Here is a 16,205-nt window from a genome sequence, read left to right as displayed (position 1 = left end):
ATACATCCATCCTGGAGCCCTTTTCCCCACCTCTATGCTTTATCTCTGCCTTCCCTGCCTGAAACCATTTCCCTCCCTTATCCTTACTTCCGTTGCTCCTCCCAATCGCCGCAGTTCAGCTAAGGCAGCATTATACGCAGTCTCTCCGCTCTCTGATATTCTGCTTTCCTCACAAAGGAAGCAACTCCCTTACCTTTTATTGTTTCCTTTTTTTCTTTGGGGGATGATGTATAAAACATGGTGCCTCAGGTAGAGGATGTTGGGTAGGAAGCCATGTCCCCCTAAATGGCCAGCCGTGTGCATGCGCCTAACACTTCACTGAGCAATCTGTCAACATGTCAGCAACACATGTTTTGTAAAAAGCCTCTGGTGGGAGCCAGGGGAAAAAGGCACTCCTGCCAGACCAGAGAGGAAATGCTTTTTTCTCCTCTATGCAGTGGATTTTCTATTGCTGGTGCTCAAGTCCCACGGGCCCCCACCACCACCACCACCACCCTCCCCTCCCCCCACGCACACACCCGTTGTCTGCACTTCAGAAATTTGAACTGGGGACCCTCGAGGGGGTTTACTGGGAGGGTGGGGGTAGTCTGGGAGGGAGGGGCTCCCTCTTTTTCAGAGCGTATGAAATTGTGAAGGTATATTGTGGCAGGTCCCCAAGCGGTCTTTTCTAATACCTGAGTTTCTGGCGAAGCTGGAAATTACCAGCGGCTCCCCCGAGGGACGGCTTTATCCACACCAGGAAGGGGAGCAGAACTCAGTGGGGAGGTTACTTAATGCATGGCTGAAATAAAAGAATTTCTGAGAGACAGAGGCTGAAAAGCTACCTTTTCTCCTCCCTTTGCTCCCCCCCTCCCTCGTTCCCTCTCCCTCTCTCTTTTCCTCCCCAGTAGTATAGTTTACTACTCTCTGCCTTCTCTTGAAGGGTTCTAGTTTAATAAACTTTCAGAGGATCCTGCTGGTGCAGACAGCTAGACAAATACCCCTGTGTGTTCTCTTTTGTCGGAGATACAGCTTTTTGTTATGTTCTTGCAAATTTGATTTCTCCCTCTGTCTTTCGTTTTCTCTGCCGCCCTCTGTCTCTTTCCCTTTCTGCATTTGTCTTCATCTCCCTCGTCCTCCTCTCGCTCGCTGTCTCCCTCTTCGATACACATGCACACACACACACACACACACACAGACACACACACACACATACACACATAAAGTCAAACTCCGTCTCTTGTGGTTGAGTTTATTGTTTGGTCTGTCTCCTCGTTCTCCCCCTCTGTGCTCCCTTTTGTTTTCTGTATGTTTTGTTGTATTGTGCAGAGAGGCTGAGATGCAGATAGAATGCAGACAGTTTGCCCTCAGTGAAGAGTGCGCACAAGCACCCTGGGTATCTATTTAACAAAACACATTCATCTATTTACACATTAACAAATGTGTAGCGCTGCTTTTTAAGCACAGGCTATAAATTGTTTTTCATCAAAGAGACTTAATGCATGATGTTTTGGGGGCAATTTACTCATCCTCCTGTATGGCCTTAATTTCTACTTAGTGTACGCCAGGAAGCCCTTTTCCATGGTTTTCTTGGTAATCAGCACCTGTATCCAATATCCATGAATCATTATTCTTGCCTTGTTCATAACCTCAAAAAGCAACAGAAAAATATCATCCGCTGCATGAAACGCATCTATCTCTGTTTCGTTCTCCCTCTCTCTTCCTTCCCCTCTAGTGTTGGTAAATAATTCAACCTTTTCCCTGTAACAAGTGCTGGCCTTAATAGGGAGCAGTACCTGTAGTTGGGGTAAACAAGGCAGTCGGCCTCACCAGTGAAACAGAGGGATTTGGGTTTCATGAGGGCAGAGGAATAAGTCGTTTCTTTCTGAAAGGCAGAGTAGACTGGCTGACATTAATTAAACCCTATAGGATAAAGGATAAATGTGTGGGCTCAGGCATGTATGATGTGTGTGTGGTGTGTTTAAACTATTACGTCCAAATATCAGGAGCTAACGACGTAAAGGAGTGGCCGCGTTTCATCCAGTTGGAGAAATGCTCTGACCCCCGGTGACCCTTCGCGTTCAGCGGCAGGATAAAATGCCGATCACCTGAAATAGCCTCGCAAAAAAAAAAAAAACAGCTACGAAGAACCTTCTAGCATCGATCAGCGCTCCATCTTCAGCATTCGGCACATTCCTAAAAATAAAAACCGAGGCATGTTTCGAGCGCTTCACGCTCGTGGGCGTGCGTCCCCGCCAGGGATCCTCCCATGGTGCACCTGTGTCTGAGTCACCTGACCCGAGCCCCTGCCCGGCACCCGGGTGTCGTGGCTCATGTTTTACAAATTACCCGGAGGGGGCCGCGCGCCACCTCCGCGGTCGCCTCCCCGCCGTACGCGTAGCGCGAGGAATCACAGTCCCCGACGTCAACTCCTCCCTCGGACAACCAACAGCTGCGGAAATGAAAGTCCTCTCAGCAGCCGGAGAATGCTGAGGAAGAGACAGGATGCACTGTTCTGACCCAGTAGCTTTTGCTGGGTGTAGGATGGCGAAAGGGAAAAAAACAGACGGCCACATGGATCCTTTTACGAAGCTGGTGGAGCTCTGTGTGTGTGTGTGTGTGTGTGTGTGTGTGTGTGTGTGTGTGTGTGTGTGTGTGTGTGTGTGTGTGTGTGTGTGTGTGTGTGTGTGTGTGTGTGTGTGTGTGTGTGTGTGTGTCATCAGTACGTCAGTGGGTAACCTTAGAACATCTCTTTCTCTTACTGTCTCTCTGACTCATCAACTTATTTGCATTCCAAATTTAATTAAAGGTCACCTTGTTGGTAATATTCTCCTGATGCCTAAAGTAGCTGTGTAAGATCACCGGCGACGGCGTGACGTGGGTTTTTATTACCATCTCTTTGTACGCTGTTTCTATATTGGTGCTACAGTAACACTAGCCCTTCACAGTAATGGCATAATAGTAATGTGTTCTCTTTTCATATACCAATAAAGCCTGATGGCCTCTCATCTACAACAGCCCAGTGAAAAGTAATTAGCTGTTATGGATGTTGCTGTCAGTGATAACTGATATTGGGGGAATATTACATTCGCTCTCCCATATGATGAACCTTGAAATTAGTTCATCGCAGTAAGATGCACGTTTAGATGCACTAATAAGAAAATGCTCGAGGTTTTCATAGTGTAATTTAAAAAAAATAATACTAAGTGCTGTCGTTGTTTATGAAGCACACTTCAAATGTAAAGTTTTAATCCGTGCGTCTGCTCAAGTTTACTCCTGAATGGATGATAATTCATGTGGGGGTGTTGGTTGGCAGTCATATTGAGTTCCTCTCCTGAGAGAGACATAAATAGCCTCCCAGGTGGCAGTGTGTAACTAAGTAAATGGTTACTAAGCCAAGGAGCGCTGGGTCTATGTAAATAGGGCGAGAAGAAGTATCCGTTGAGGAGGTGGAATGAGTGGAGAGTATTCAAGGAAAGATGAACCTCAATAATCTCTTTTAGGGATTTTTCGACAGTGACCCTGAAAGTTTTCCACTAAGTACGTCAGCATCCCAACTTTCAGAAAAACAGTCCGGGGAAAAGTTTTTTTTTTCCAGCTGATAAATAGATAAACAGGAATAAATCAATGTGAAGTGATGGATGAATAAGTAAAATGCCCTGTAGTCATTTGTCTAGTTGTATTCAGGCCTCATATTCCAGCCCTGTTCTGCAAATGAAGATGAGGTTGAGGGCAACAGAGGAGCGGTTTTCGTTAGTTGAAACGGGCGCGTGTTCACACACACGAGCGTGCGCGCGTGTGTGTGTGTGTTTTCATAATACTTAGTAGTATTAAGATATGATGATGAGCTGCCTGGATACCAGCAGAAAACAATAGAAGGGGGGAGAAACAAAGCAAACCCCTAAATCTGTCTGCCATTTGCGCTCGCATACTGTACACACATGTCATGAGTATTCTGGCACAGTTACTGGGCCAGGGAAGTGCTGGTCTGGGGCCTGGCCCATTCTCCGGAGACAACCCACCCGCCTCCTCCCCCTCCGCCCCCTTCCCCCTTCCTGTGCAGTCTGTGGACACAGTCTGAAGCGACAAGGTTGCACAACAGCTCACAAAAACCTCCGCTTTTACAAACACGATCATAAAAAAAGCGACAGTCTGCCATTAGAAATCTGTTTAAGACGAAAAAATAATTAGGAGGACTGTGATAATTGTGTCAAGAGGGAAATAGATCAGACGAATTATGGGAAGAACCAGAAAATCTTGCCGTGGCTTTGTTACTTTGCTGTTGGTTCATTTCGACATTGATCCACCCTTCCATCTGTCATCCTTTTCCTGTGCTCCTTCGTCAACTCTCCATTTCGTTCTCTCTCTTCTTTCTCCCTGTTCTTGGACTCGAGAGTGGAGGAGCCTTCTGGCTTTAACAGAGAGGGGATGAAGATGTTTATTCATCTGGAGGGTATTAGAGCCATGATTAAGGAGAGGAGGGAGTAGCGAGGCTGATGCGACGGCTGAATCGCTCGTTCGTGGGCCGCCTGCGGGATGCTGGCCAACACACCAGGAAAAACAAGAAATGAAGAAAAATGAAAAAAAAAAAAAAAAAAACTTCGAGTGAAATTTGATTCTCTCGGGAAAGGACAGAAGTTAAAATTTTAGCCGCTCTCACTACCTCTCTCTCATTCTCAGCCGTGCTCCGTGTCCTCACAGCTAAGCTAATTATTAATGAATGCGGGTTCTGTTGAACCTTGGAGAGGTGTCAGCGCTGCAGTCACTGAGGGTTAAGAAATCTTGACATTTAAGACAGGGATGCATGAAAATACATCGTCTTGCTTGAGTTGATGCTTGTTTTTCTCCCCCCGCCCGCTCTCCTCTGCAAAATGCATGTTTTGTTCTCCCTCCTGGGCTGTCTCCAGTTGTTTTACCACTGACAAGCTGGGATGGCATTGAGCAGATATCAAATAGAGCCGCAGTGTATTAATCAGAGGAAGTAAAGGTCATGGGTCAAGAGGCAGGGTCAGGCTAATGCTAAAGCTAACAAGTCCGTTGCTGGAGTTTTTTTTTCTCAATACACGTGTTCTTTTCTTTCTTTTTTTTTTTTGAAGTGAAAAAACAAACAGTGTTGATTTAGGTCTTTTTCGGGCACTTGGCAGACGAACTGCCCTTTTTAAAAATATATCCCCAGTGCCTCGAACATAGATCCAAGTGTCTGAAGCTGTCCTTAAAAAAGTGAAATAATTCTTTGTTGAAGGCCAGCCCAAGTTTTATGGGTCGCTATGAGGTGGTTTGATTAAAAAGAATTAGAGCCTGTATTTCCTGAATTCACTGAGGTTTGTGCTTGGTTTAATGGATAGCGCCTCTTGAAACTTGCAGAGCAAACCCTATTTTAATGAAGCAACCATACAGTAACTCAGCATATTTTTATACTCACGACCATTTCTTTCTCTTCCGAGTGATCGCATAAATCACATTTCCATGAGTAACTAGGAGCGTGGGGGGGGGGGGTAGAAAGAGCATCCAAGTAAACTCTTGTACCGTGAGGAAGTGTTAGCAGGGAGGCAGCCCAGCCCAGCCCAGCGCTGCAGCATCCCTCACAGTGGCTGACTGGCTAGCTGACCGTCCACCGGGGTCCTGCGTCTGGTCTGCTGCAGCGTTGGGGGAGCAGCAGCCCGGCCCGGGCCGGGTCGGGCCGGACCCGCCTGGCCCAGCGCTCCCGCGGTGCCAGTGCGGTGAGGCAGGTGGCGAAGGGACATGCTGGGGGACAGATTGCCATCCTCCTTCCTCCTCCCGGGAGGCTCCCTGTGTCTGCTGGTCCTGCCAAGGCCTGGGGGATCGCCTCCTTCCTGTTTGTGCCGACGTCCACCTGAAGTGGTCAACTGTCCTTCCTCTCTGCAGCACCAGCCGCGAGGCACCACCACCACAATAAGCACAGCTCATCCAGGCTGCAGCAGGTCTTCTCTCCACCAAAACCTTAATAGGACTGATTGTCTTTACCGCTAATACATATTTATAAATCATGTGGAACACTATATTGCATTTCAGAGAGCTAATGACGTGCATGCTGTGAAGTGTATTTTGGTCTCAAAGTGGTTGACTCTTAATAATTCAAACACTTCAAATCAAGTAAAATTAAACTGAAACAATAGAACATCAACATTAGCGCTCGTGCCCACCCACTGCACTCGGTAGCGGTAGTCTATTACAAAACCCCAATTTCACCGTTTCTGAATAACAGAATAATTAAAAGTCCTTCCTTTTCTTTTCCTCTCATTAATTCATCCATTCTCTTTAAAAATGACTTAATTTTCAAACTTGCAAATTGAAGCACTCCTGACATTTTAATTTCTTGTTAACCCTGTCTTTGTGGGTTCGCCCTGTACTGATGAAACACAGACAGGCCACTCAGTTCAGGTGAAATATTAATATTACGCTGACGTGTATGTAGTTTGTTGTTGACCCCAGAAATTCAGCTCTAATAATATTCACTTGTTATGGGCGACCAGATAATGCGCATTGCTAATTTTCACATGACACATGAGGCCGATTTTCCACACTACTCAAACACAAACATCCTCTTTCATTAGCGAGACCTGAAATTTAATAAATAACCAGTAGCGTTGGTAATGATTATTATTCAAATGCCAACGCCGGTGCACATGTAGGGAGACGTCTCTGTCACAAGCAGAGGAATTCCACTTCTCGCTGTGGCTCACTATCACGGAGAGAAAAAAGCCGAGTAAAGGATGACTGGCCGCCCTACTTTTACTCCTCTGGCTTTCCATTTGTCTAACTTTCCTGGGACGCCACTGGGGCGCTGTGATTTCTGGGACAGTGACCAAGTGCTCCTGTCTGAGCTGGGGGACGTGGGTAATGTGGACAAAGTAGTTGACAGTTTGCCGCTTCCCCATGGTTGAGAGACAGAGCCATGAGGGCCGGAATAATGGACACCCAGACCACAGAGTCAGGACAGTGCTTGATGTTCCAGCGCTTTGTGTCAGGCCCTGTGTGAAAAAATCCCCACTGACTGCAGTCTGGGGGTGTGTGCATTTCTCCTTTGAGTGCGTGTGTGTTTGTGTGTGTTTTGTTGTGCGTGTACATGATGTCGGGCCAGAGTAGCTCGCTGCTACAGCATTGATGAAACCCCAGGAAGTGAATCCCCATTTCATCTACTGTTTTCCTACCTCGTCCAGTAAAAGATAGCATCCTTGTTCGCTGCTCCTCCAGTCGTCTCACTCAACCCCTCCTTCTCATCCTGTAGCGTAGTGGATTTGATTGATCTGTAGCAAAGGGGGAAAGGGACCTGACATTTCTCAGTGATGTGTAAAAAACATATTGTGTTTGCTAAGAAAAAAAAAAAAGAGCCGAATCGACACACACACACACACACACACACACACACACACACACACACACACACACACACACACACAGGAAAGGAGAGATCGTATTGGTGAATACCAGCTCTCTTAAACGCTCATAATTGTGCTTATCTGTGTGTGCTAATCAGCTGCATGGTGCACAAAGCCACGTCTAACCACCTGGCACGCTTGTTGACAGTGACTGGGAAATATCAGTGTTTCATTTTGACTGGATTTCATGTCTTAGAACAGGGATGTAGCAGGACTACTGTGAGTAAAGCCCAGCACTGGGCCTCTTCCAATAGCTCTGTGTCCTCTGAGCTCCCAGCCTTAAATCAACTGAGTGATTTGCTCATCTGACTGGAATTAGTCCCGAAAAAATCGACACCCCACTTCCTTCTCTCCCAGTCAGAGATTGGAGTTTTAGCTAATCAGAAAAAAAAAATATGCCACCCGCTCTATTAGATCTTAAGTGGTTGTGTCACAAACACGGCCACACATGATAACGTGTTGTTCAAACACAGATTGCTATTTGGGCATCAGAAGAGGAAAAGCGTTGGGATGACACATGCATTGTCTCCTGGGAAAGGCTCACTACTTTTCCCTGTAACTGTAAAAAGATCCCATCTCTGAATATGAAGTGGGGTCACGGTGTTACATCAGACAAGTTGTCAGCTTTTTGTTTATTCAATGAATCCCCAATCCCCAATGTGCCACAAATATACTCACACAAACACATCTCCTATGACAAGGCCTGCGTACACAGCTCCGGTGCAACGCATAGGAAGATAAGATTGGGCGGCTGAAAGCGCGGCCGTGCTCTGCTTCACTAGCGTGGCCGCGGAACAAAGTCGAGCTCGCCGTGGAAGCAGCAGATGAGCGATAGCAGAGGCACTTTTCTGATAAGATAAGGTCCTGGAGCTGGATAAGAGTTTGGCTTCTCCAACAGAAGAGATGCACTCAGTAGCTGTCAGGTAGTGATAAGCCACGTTGAACTGTCTCCAGGACCTGGAATGTGAAGGTCCAGTCTCCAGCAGCGAGTTATTCCCAAACCACAGTGTTGAAGGGCTTCAGGAAGGCGTAGTACCGGATAACATCAAATCGCAAATGTGTATCGGCCGTTGTTTAAAGCTAACTATGTGGGAAATGGAATGTTTTGCTGTTCAGTGCTGTACTGTTGGTTAGAAAAATATATTTTACAACATTTACTTTAATTGCAATCAAAATAAAAAAAATAAACCAAAAACATAAGCATTTAAATGTATATTTTGCATCTAAAAAAAAGTTTACCCTACACTGTTTTTTATTTTTTATTTTGCTTCCCTCCAGATGCTAAACTAATCACATGCCATCACAGACTAGTACTGTACGCGTTAATAAATTACTAATATTTTTTTCACTACTCTTTAGACGTTCTTCATTTCAGCATTTAGCATTAAAAACGCAGAGAGACTATTTTCCCCACATGCATTATAGTCCAAAGGGAAACAATGTCATCTGGGTAATTAATTACTCTTATATACATACATCGTACTAAGTCTCAACTACATTAATTGCATAAATTTAAGCATTTCTCAGGGGTTTGAAAGCTTTGCTGATGTGTACAGAAACAACATACCTACCTGTTCCCAGCATTAAGGATTATTTGAACAGGAGTGTTTACTTTGGGAAAGGGTGCTATAAATGAACTTAGAGGAAGTGGTGCAGAAAGAGCGGCTCAGACCTGCTTAGAGGAAACTGAGGCCTGTGTGCGAAGAGGGGATTTTTAGTGGCTACTTCTTCAGTCAATAAAAAATAAACACTGGTATGTACAGTACAGGGCTGTTGTACTCCTGTGCGCCTTATCGATTCAGTTGTTTGACAGGCGAAGATGTTTTACTACTAAAGAAGCTTTTATTGTGTAGTAATGTAGTTTTTAATGTAGATAAACATGTTTTCACTAAGATGACACATTGGATGCCGTCTCCAGTAGGAGCAGTAGGAGCTTGTTTTGTTCCATATAGGAGGCATTTAAAAGAGAAAAAAAAGGGGGGGGACAGAATTCCCAGAGAGGGACAGGCCTTAAGATGGAGGTCTTCCTCCAAAGGACGTGACAGGCTGTTGGCTGGAGGATGCTCAGGAAGGCCTTGGCAGACCAACAAAGACAGCCCTTCAGCTGCAGGGTGTAGTTTTTCAGGCCCCAGCATCCCCTTTGGCAGCAACACAGAGAGTGCTGGCGTGCACAGGCCCCCGGCCCGAGAGACAGGGAAGTAAGGCCCATTCTTTTATTTACTCAGGCTGCTGCTGAGGCCTGGGCATTTCTTGTCTGGGTGAAGGAGGAAAAAAACAAGCCCCTCTCTCTCTTTCCTCTTCGGGTCTCCTGAGGAATATTGCTCTTTCATCTGCAGTTGTTCACACACTTGTTTCGGCCATTGCGCCCGCATCTGCGGGTCCTCTGTGCACATGTGCCGCGTGTGCGCTTGTATGTTCGTTAGCGTGAGCGAGTGTTTCGCCCCAGCTTTTACTGCGCGTGTTACCACAAAAACATATATAGAGACATTTGTTTTTATCAGGCAACTCAACAACATATGTAAGTGTATGACAATACACCCAGTGGTCGACCAGATGCAACCTAAGGGCAGAGTCATTATAATTGCATTATTATGGTATGCTCTATCACACGGGAGCACAAGCTTAATATTTAACACTGATATTTGTCCGTCTAAACGAAACTCCTGCTACTGTAGGTGAACTCCTGCAGTGTTTACAACTCCTACATGTCCCCCACAGATACGGCTTTATGTATGAGTGTTGTTGGAGTAAAGGCGCTAAATAAATAATATAGATCAAGTAAACAAAAAACTGCAATGAGTTTGTCCTGACAGCTTAGTAATGTCTCAGGGCATAGACATCCTCATTTAAGACAGTAGAATTTCATTTAGCCTTGTATACAGGCCCATTTATTTGTTTGTTTTATACTATTGTCTCAGAGCCAATATGTTTGACTATAAGGCATTTGCTGGGGTCATTCTTCTTGCACTATCTTCTCATATACCCTGGGAGGTAGCATGAGAGAGGGCAGATCCACCCCCTCTGTGGAGGAGGGCAAAGCACTGAGTCACCCATCCTCCCTCAAACCAGAGAGAGAGAGAGAAAAACACTGAGACCCGTACTGTATGAGAGACAAAGCAAGCAAATAAGGCAAGGTTTGCGTCTTGAGTGAGATGTGTGCGCGGAGTGGGCGCCTTGCCAGGGGTGGGAGGTTTCCGGGAGGGCCACGGTGTGGAGGTGGGCTCTCAATGTGCCGCTTTCAGCAGTTTGGAGGGGCAAGGGAATGGCCTCCGACCCCATCTGTTTCCTGAAGATAGGCCCTGATGGGGGTAAGTGCTCAGAGAGGGCATGATATCCTGACAAAGGGCAGATCTCCCAGCAAAAACAACAGAAAGGAAGAGAGAGAGGGAGAGAGGGGGAGAGAGAGACTTAGATTTGTCAGCTGAAGGAGAGTGCAGAGGTTGGATCCTGGAAAGAGGTTGTGCTTATCCTTCGCCCGTCTCATAAATCTTTGCAGTTTCCTCTTGTTTTTCCCATTCCAAGTTCTGGCCTTTTGACACAGTTTTTTTACTGTGCTGAAGGGGTTGGGATTACAATGTTTTATTTAGGTAAGGAAGTTCACCGCACTTAGGATTCGGCAGCGGGAAGAAGTGGTCTGTGCCCTTTTGAACTTGGTGGAAAGTGGCGTTGTCTGTTTTCCGTTCGCATCGTCGTACTGTGAACGAGCGGAGGGGAAAAAACCCGTCACATTGAAGTAACACGGCTGTATTGTTACATGACTGGTGTTTTCTGGTCAGTCCGTGCACCTGCTTGTCCTTGAGTGAGGTAGTTCGCCACAAGGCTACCTTCCCCTATCTGTTTCCCTGCCCCCACCCCTCCCTGCATCAGCACATGACAGTATCAGATGCCTCACAGCTTAGCACAGGCCACACAGACAAATATGATAATAATGCCTAGCCCTTAATCCGATAGCTACTGAGTGATGCTCTGAAAGGTTGATGTTTCATGAAGATCATCCGTTTAGTGGCGTGTTCCTAAAGGCTGTGCATGGCTGTGGTCTAAGCAGCCCACTTAATCAGAGCTGCCTTTCTCTGCCTTTCCCCTCTCTTGTCTTAAGGTCATTTCAAGGGCTCTTGTTTTTCAAAAATATTCTAGTAATTGTTAGGGAGTAATAGAAATGTTCTAATTTACCTCATGCCGGGCTTACACCCTAAAGTACACCCATTGTCTTGTGTTGGCTTTAAATGTCAGAGAGATTGTGTGTTGAGTCACAGTGGGCTAAGCCATTACGTGGCCACATACAAGGTTAATTGTAGTAAAAGTATTTCCACTTATTCTGTTCTCTAATTATACTTTAAATTACATATTCAAATGTAACTTTTTAGATAACGCCTGAGGAGCGGTATTGTTTCTGCTGAAGAAAAATGGTCTAGTTGTTGCAAAGAATTCTACATTCATATACCACAACCTTATAATTACTATGACAAATAACACCACAGTGCCCCCCCCCCCTCCCTTTTTTCCATTTGAAAGAGTGAGACAAATGAGCTGCTAATACAGTCTTACAAAACACCTCTCTTAGTCACTCTTTCCTTTGTACTCTATCTTCTTTGGGCTGCGTCTAATGACTTGTTTTCTTTATCTCTCTTCTCCAGATGCTGCAGATCTTGAGGATGACCCAACGTGTTCTTGGCCAGCATCATCTCCATCCAGTAAGGATCAGACTTCTCCTGGACACTGTGAGGACTATGACTTTGGTGAAGAAGAAGGAGGTCCTGGTCTGCCCTACCCGTGCCAGTTCTGCGACAAGTCCTTCAGTCGTTTAAGTTTCCTCAAGCGTCACGAACAGAGCCACGGCGATAAACTCCCCTTCAGCTGCACCTTTTGCAGCCGCCTGTTTAAGCACAAGCGTAGCCGGGATCGACACGTGAAGCTCCACACGGGCGATAAGAAGTACCACTGTGGCGAGTGTGACTCTGCTTTCTCTCGCAGTGATCACCTCAAAATCCACATGAAAACCCACGCCTCCAACAAACCCCACAAGTGCCCCGTGTGCCGCAGAGGCTTCCTCTCCTCTAGCTCCCTCCACGGCCACATGCAGGTACATGAAAGGGGCAAAGATGGCAGCGGCGCAAGCCTTTCTAGAGCTGATGAATGGAAGCTGAAAGAAACACGTAAATGCAGCCGATGTGAAGAGGGCTTTGATGTCCCTGAGGAGCTCCAGAGGCACATCGCAGAGTGCCACCCCGAGTGTTCTCCATCAGAAGATGGAGGCCTGGGTGCCACCCTGCAGTGCATTTACTGCCATGAGCCCTTCAGTGATGAGGGCACCCTGCTGACCCACATCGACCAAGCACATAGTCGGGACAGAAAGGGCCACACCTGTGCTATCTGCTCGGAGCACTTTCTGTCTGTTGAAGACCTCTACGCTCACATGGACATCCACCAGCTCCCAGAATCTAGTAACCATAGTAACAGCCCTTCCTTGCTGACTGTGGGTTATACATCTGTCTCCAGCACCACTCCTGACTCCAACCTTTCTGTCGACAGCTCCACAATGGTAGAGACAGCACCACCTGTGCCCAAGGCAAGAGGCAGGAGGAAGAGGGCTGCTCAGAACGCGTCGGACATGGGAGGACGCTCATCTAAGCAACCCAAAGTCTCCTACAGTTGCATTTACTGTAACAAACAAGTATTCTCCAGTCTGGCTGTGCTTCAAATTCACCTGCGAACCATGCATCTGGACAAGCCAGAACAGGCTCACACGTGCCAGTTTTGTTTGGAGGTTCTGCCCTCTTTACTAAATCTAAATGAACATCTTAAGCAGGTCCACAATGCAGAAGACCACGCTGCCCTATTAGCCAGTTTGCCTGATGCCCTCCTTCAGTGTAACTTCTGTCCTGAGGTGTTGAGTGACCTCAATGCCCTCCAGGAACACATTCGATGCTCCCATGGCTTTCCCAGTCCAGTGGCCAAGGAAAGCAATGCCTTCTTCTGCCCGCAGTGCTTCATGGGGTTTTTGACAGAGGCTACCTTGGAGGAGCATGTCCGTCAGACTCACTGTGATGGGGGAAGCCTGCGCTTTGACTCTCCCCTGGCTGTAACTCCCAAGGAGCCTATAGTCGAAGTGTATTCCTGTTCATACTGCACCAACTCCCCCATATTCAACAGTGTTCTGAAGCTCAACAAGCACATCAAGGAGAATCACAAAAACATTCCACTGGCACTGAACTACATCAACAATGGTAAGAAATCCCTGCGCACCCTAAGCCCCTCTTCTCCCATATCTGTGGAAACCACCATGCTAAAACAAGGCGGCTCAGCCTCACGCACTACCAGCGAGTTCATTTGTAACCAGTGTGGTGCCAAGTACACCAGTCTAGACCTTTTCCAGACTCATCTCAAAACGCATCTGGATGGCCTGCAGCCTCAGCTCACCTGCCCACAGTGCAATAAAGAGTTCCCCAACCAAGAGTCTTTGCTGAAGCATGTGACAATTCACTTCACTATTACCTCCACTTATTACATCTGTGAGAGCTGCGACAAGCAGTTCACTTCAGTGGACGACCTGCAGAAGCACCTACTTGACATGCATACCTTTGTGTTCTTCCGTTGCACCCTGTGCCAGGAGGTATTCGACTCAAAGGTGTCTACTCAGCTCCACCTGGCTGTAAAACACAGCAACGAGAAGAAGGTGTATCGCTGCACCTCTTGCAATTGGGACTTCAGACATGAGACTGACCTGCAGCTCCATGTCAAACACAGTCATCTGGAGAACCAGGGTCGTGCTCATCGCTGCATTTTCTGCGGCGAGTCCTTTGGCACAGAGGTGGAGCTGCAGTGCCACATCACCACCCACAGCAAGAAGTATAACTGTCGCTTCTGCAGTAAGGCCTTCCATGCCATCGTCCTTTTGGAGAAGCATTTGAGGGAGAAACACTGCGTGTTTGAGGGAAAGGCGCAGAACTGCGGTGCCAATGGTTCTACTGTAATTGGTGGAGAGGGTCAACCTAAAGACGATGGTGAGTTACAGGGAGTTCTGACCAACAGTCACGGCCCAGGAGCAGCCGGAGGAACTGTGGTGGAGTCCCAGAACAGCCACGATGGAAGTGAAGAAGAAGTGGATACTGCAGAACCCATGTATGGCTGTGACATCTGTGGGGCGTCTTACACAATGGAGTCGCTCCTCACCAACCACCAGTTGAGGGACCACAATATACGCCCCGGTGAGAGTGCCATGATAAAGAGGAAAGCTGAGATGATCAAGGGCAACCACAAGTGCAATGTCTGCTCCCGCACATTCTTCTCTGAGGCCGGGCTGAGGGAGCATATGCAGACCCACCTTGGGCCTGTCAAACACTACATGTGTCCCATCTGTGGGGAGCGCTTCCCTTCTTTACTCACCCTGACTGAGCACAAGGTCACTCATAGCAAGAGTCTGGACACAGGCAGCTGCCGCATTTGTAAGATGCCATTACAAAGCGAGGAGGACTTTCTGGAACATTGCCAGATGCACCCCGACCTGAGGAACTCCCTGACAGGTTTCCGCTGTGTGGTGTGCATGCAGACAGTCACCTCCACGTTAGAGCTCAAGATTCACGGTACCTTCCACATGCAAAAGACAGGCACCATGTCCTCAAACCAACCCAGTGGCCGAAGCAATGCTATATCTCACAATCAGCAGCATCACCCCCAAAAACTTTTCAAGTGCGCCTCCTGCCTGAAAGATTTCAGGTCCAAACAAGACCTGGTGAAGCTGGATATCAACGGACTGCCTTACGGACTCTGTGCAGCCTGTGTCACAGCTGCTGGCTCCAAGAGCTCCAGCCCAACGGTCAATGGAGGAAGGCAACAGCAACAGGGTGGAGCTTCCACTCCAGCAACAACTACAGCCACATGGGTCCAGGGGGAGAGTCTCAGCCCTGGAGATGGTAAAGGCAAAGCCGTGTCTTCATCCTCTTCGTCCTCTTCCACATCTTCATCCTCTGCAGCCAAGACACGATGCTCCAGCTGCAACGTCAAATTTGAGTCTGAAGCAGAGTTGCAAAACCACATCCAGGCAGTGCATCGGGAGCAGACTGGGGACAGCAACGGTGGGCAGCTGAAGACCCCCCAGGTATCCCCCATGCCCAGAGCCAGTCCTTCACAAACTGAAGAGGTAAGGTTATATGATGCGTTGAATCTGACTGAATGCCTCTCAAAAACACCACAATTTTAACCTGAGTGGCAGCTGTTAGTTTTTATTCTAATTTGACTGTAACAATACCTTTCCTCTCAAATGTATTAACAGAAGAAGACCTACCAGTGCATCAAATGTCAGATGGTGTTCTACAGTGAATGGGACATCCAGGTCCACGTGGCCAACCACATGCTGGGTAGGACACCACTCATTTTGCTTCATTCATGTTGCACTCTTGTTTCATGTAAATACGTTTTATCTGTATGCGCTTGTGTAGTGTAGCATAAACCTAATCAGTGTGGCTTCTGGGTGTGTGTTTTAAATGCTTGAGCAATTGATTTTTGTGTAACCGCCATCGATACAATAGAAATATCATTAAGGACAATTCATCCAGTTTCACAAATTTAAATTTTGAAGACATTTCAAATACAGTGTTTTTTATGTTCTCTTTAACGTGAATCAAACACTAAGGCTTGTTTCGATAAGTGTAATAAAATATTTGACCCTGTCTCATTTAGGCTCACAAGTGTCTGGATCACATCACCAAATAGGTGGAATTATTTTTATATTTTGACCATCAACTGCATCCCCAGTGTTGTGCATTTAAAATCCCGCCATCTTCACTTCCCCATGCATGTACATGGTCTAAAATACTAAGTGTGCATGCT

At 46.9% G+C, this 16,205-nt stretch overlaps 1 protein-coding gene across 7 annotated transcripts in view; it reads left to right on the top strand.

The window, feature by feature from the left end:
- LOC114844886 (zinc finger protein 521-like) overlaps positions 1-16,205 on the top strand; it is an 86,035-nt gene that overhangs the window by 25,561 nt on the left and 44,269 nt on the right. For 5 of the 7 annotated variants that reach the window (XR_008692989.1, XM_029132554.3, XM_029132553.3 and 2 more), the window contains 3 exons: positions 12,014-15,516; positions 15,649-15,733; positions 16,056-16,088. Coding sequence is in view for 6 of the 7 variants with exons in the window: in XM_029132554.3 (XP_028988387.1) it covers positions 12,014-15,516; positions 15,649-15,733; positions 16,056-16,088 (3,621 nt within the window). In the remaining variant the exon portion in view is untranslated. The remainder of the gene's footprint in view (positions 1-12,013; positions 15,517-15,648; positions 15,734-16,055; positions 16,089-16,205) is intronic. The other 2 variants (XM_041068271.2, XM_029132555.3) reach the window with 1 other exon arrangement.

The sequence above is a fragment of the Betta splendens genome, chromosome 17, assembly GCF_900634795.4.
Source record: "Betta splendens chromosome 17, fBetSpl5.4, whole genome shotgun sequence".
NCBI classification, from domain to species: Eukaryota; Metazoa; Chordata; class Actinopteri; order Anabantiformes; family Osphronemidae; genus Betta; species Betta splendens.
Note: the sequence above shows the minus strand (reverse complement) of the source record. Positions and strands in the feature narration are given on the sequence as shown.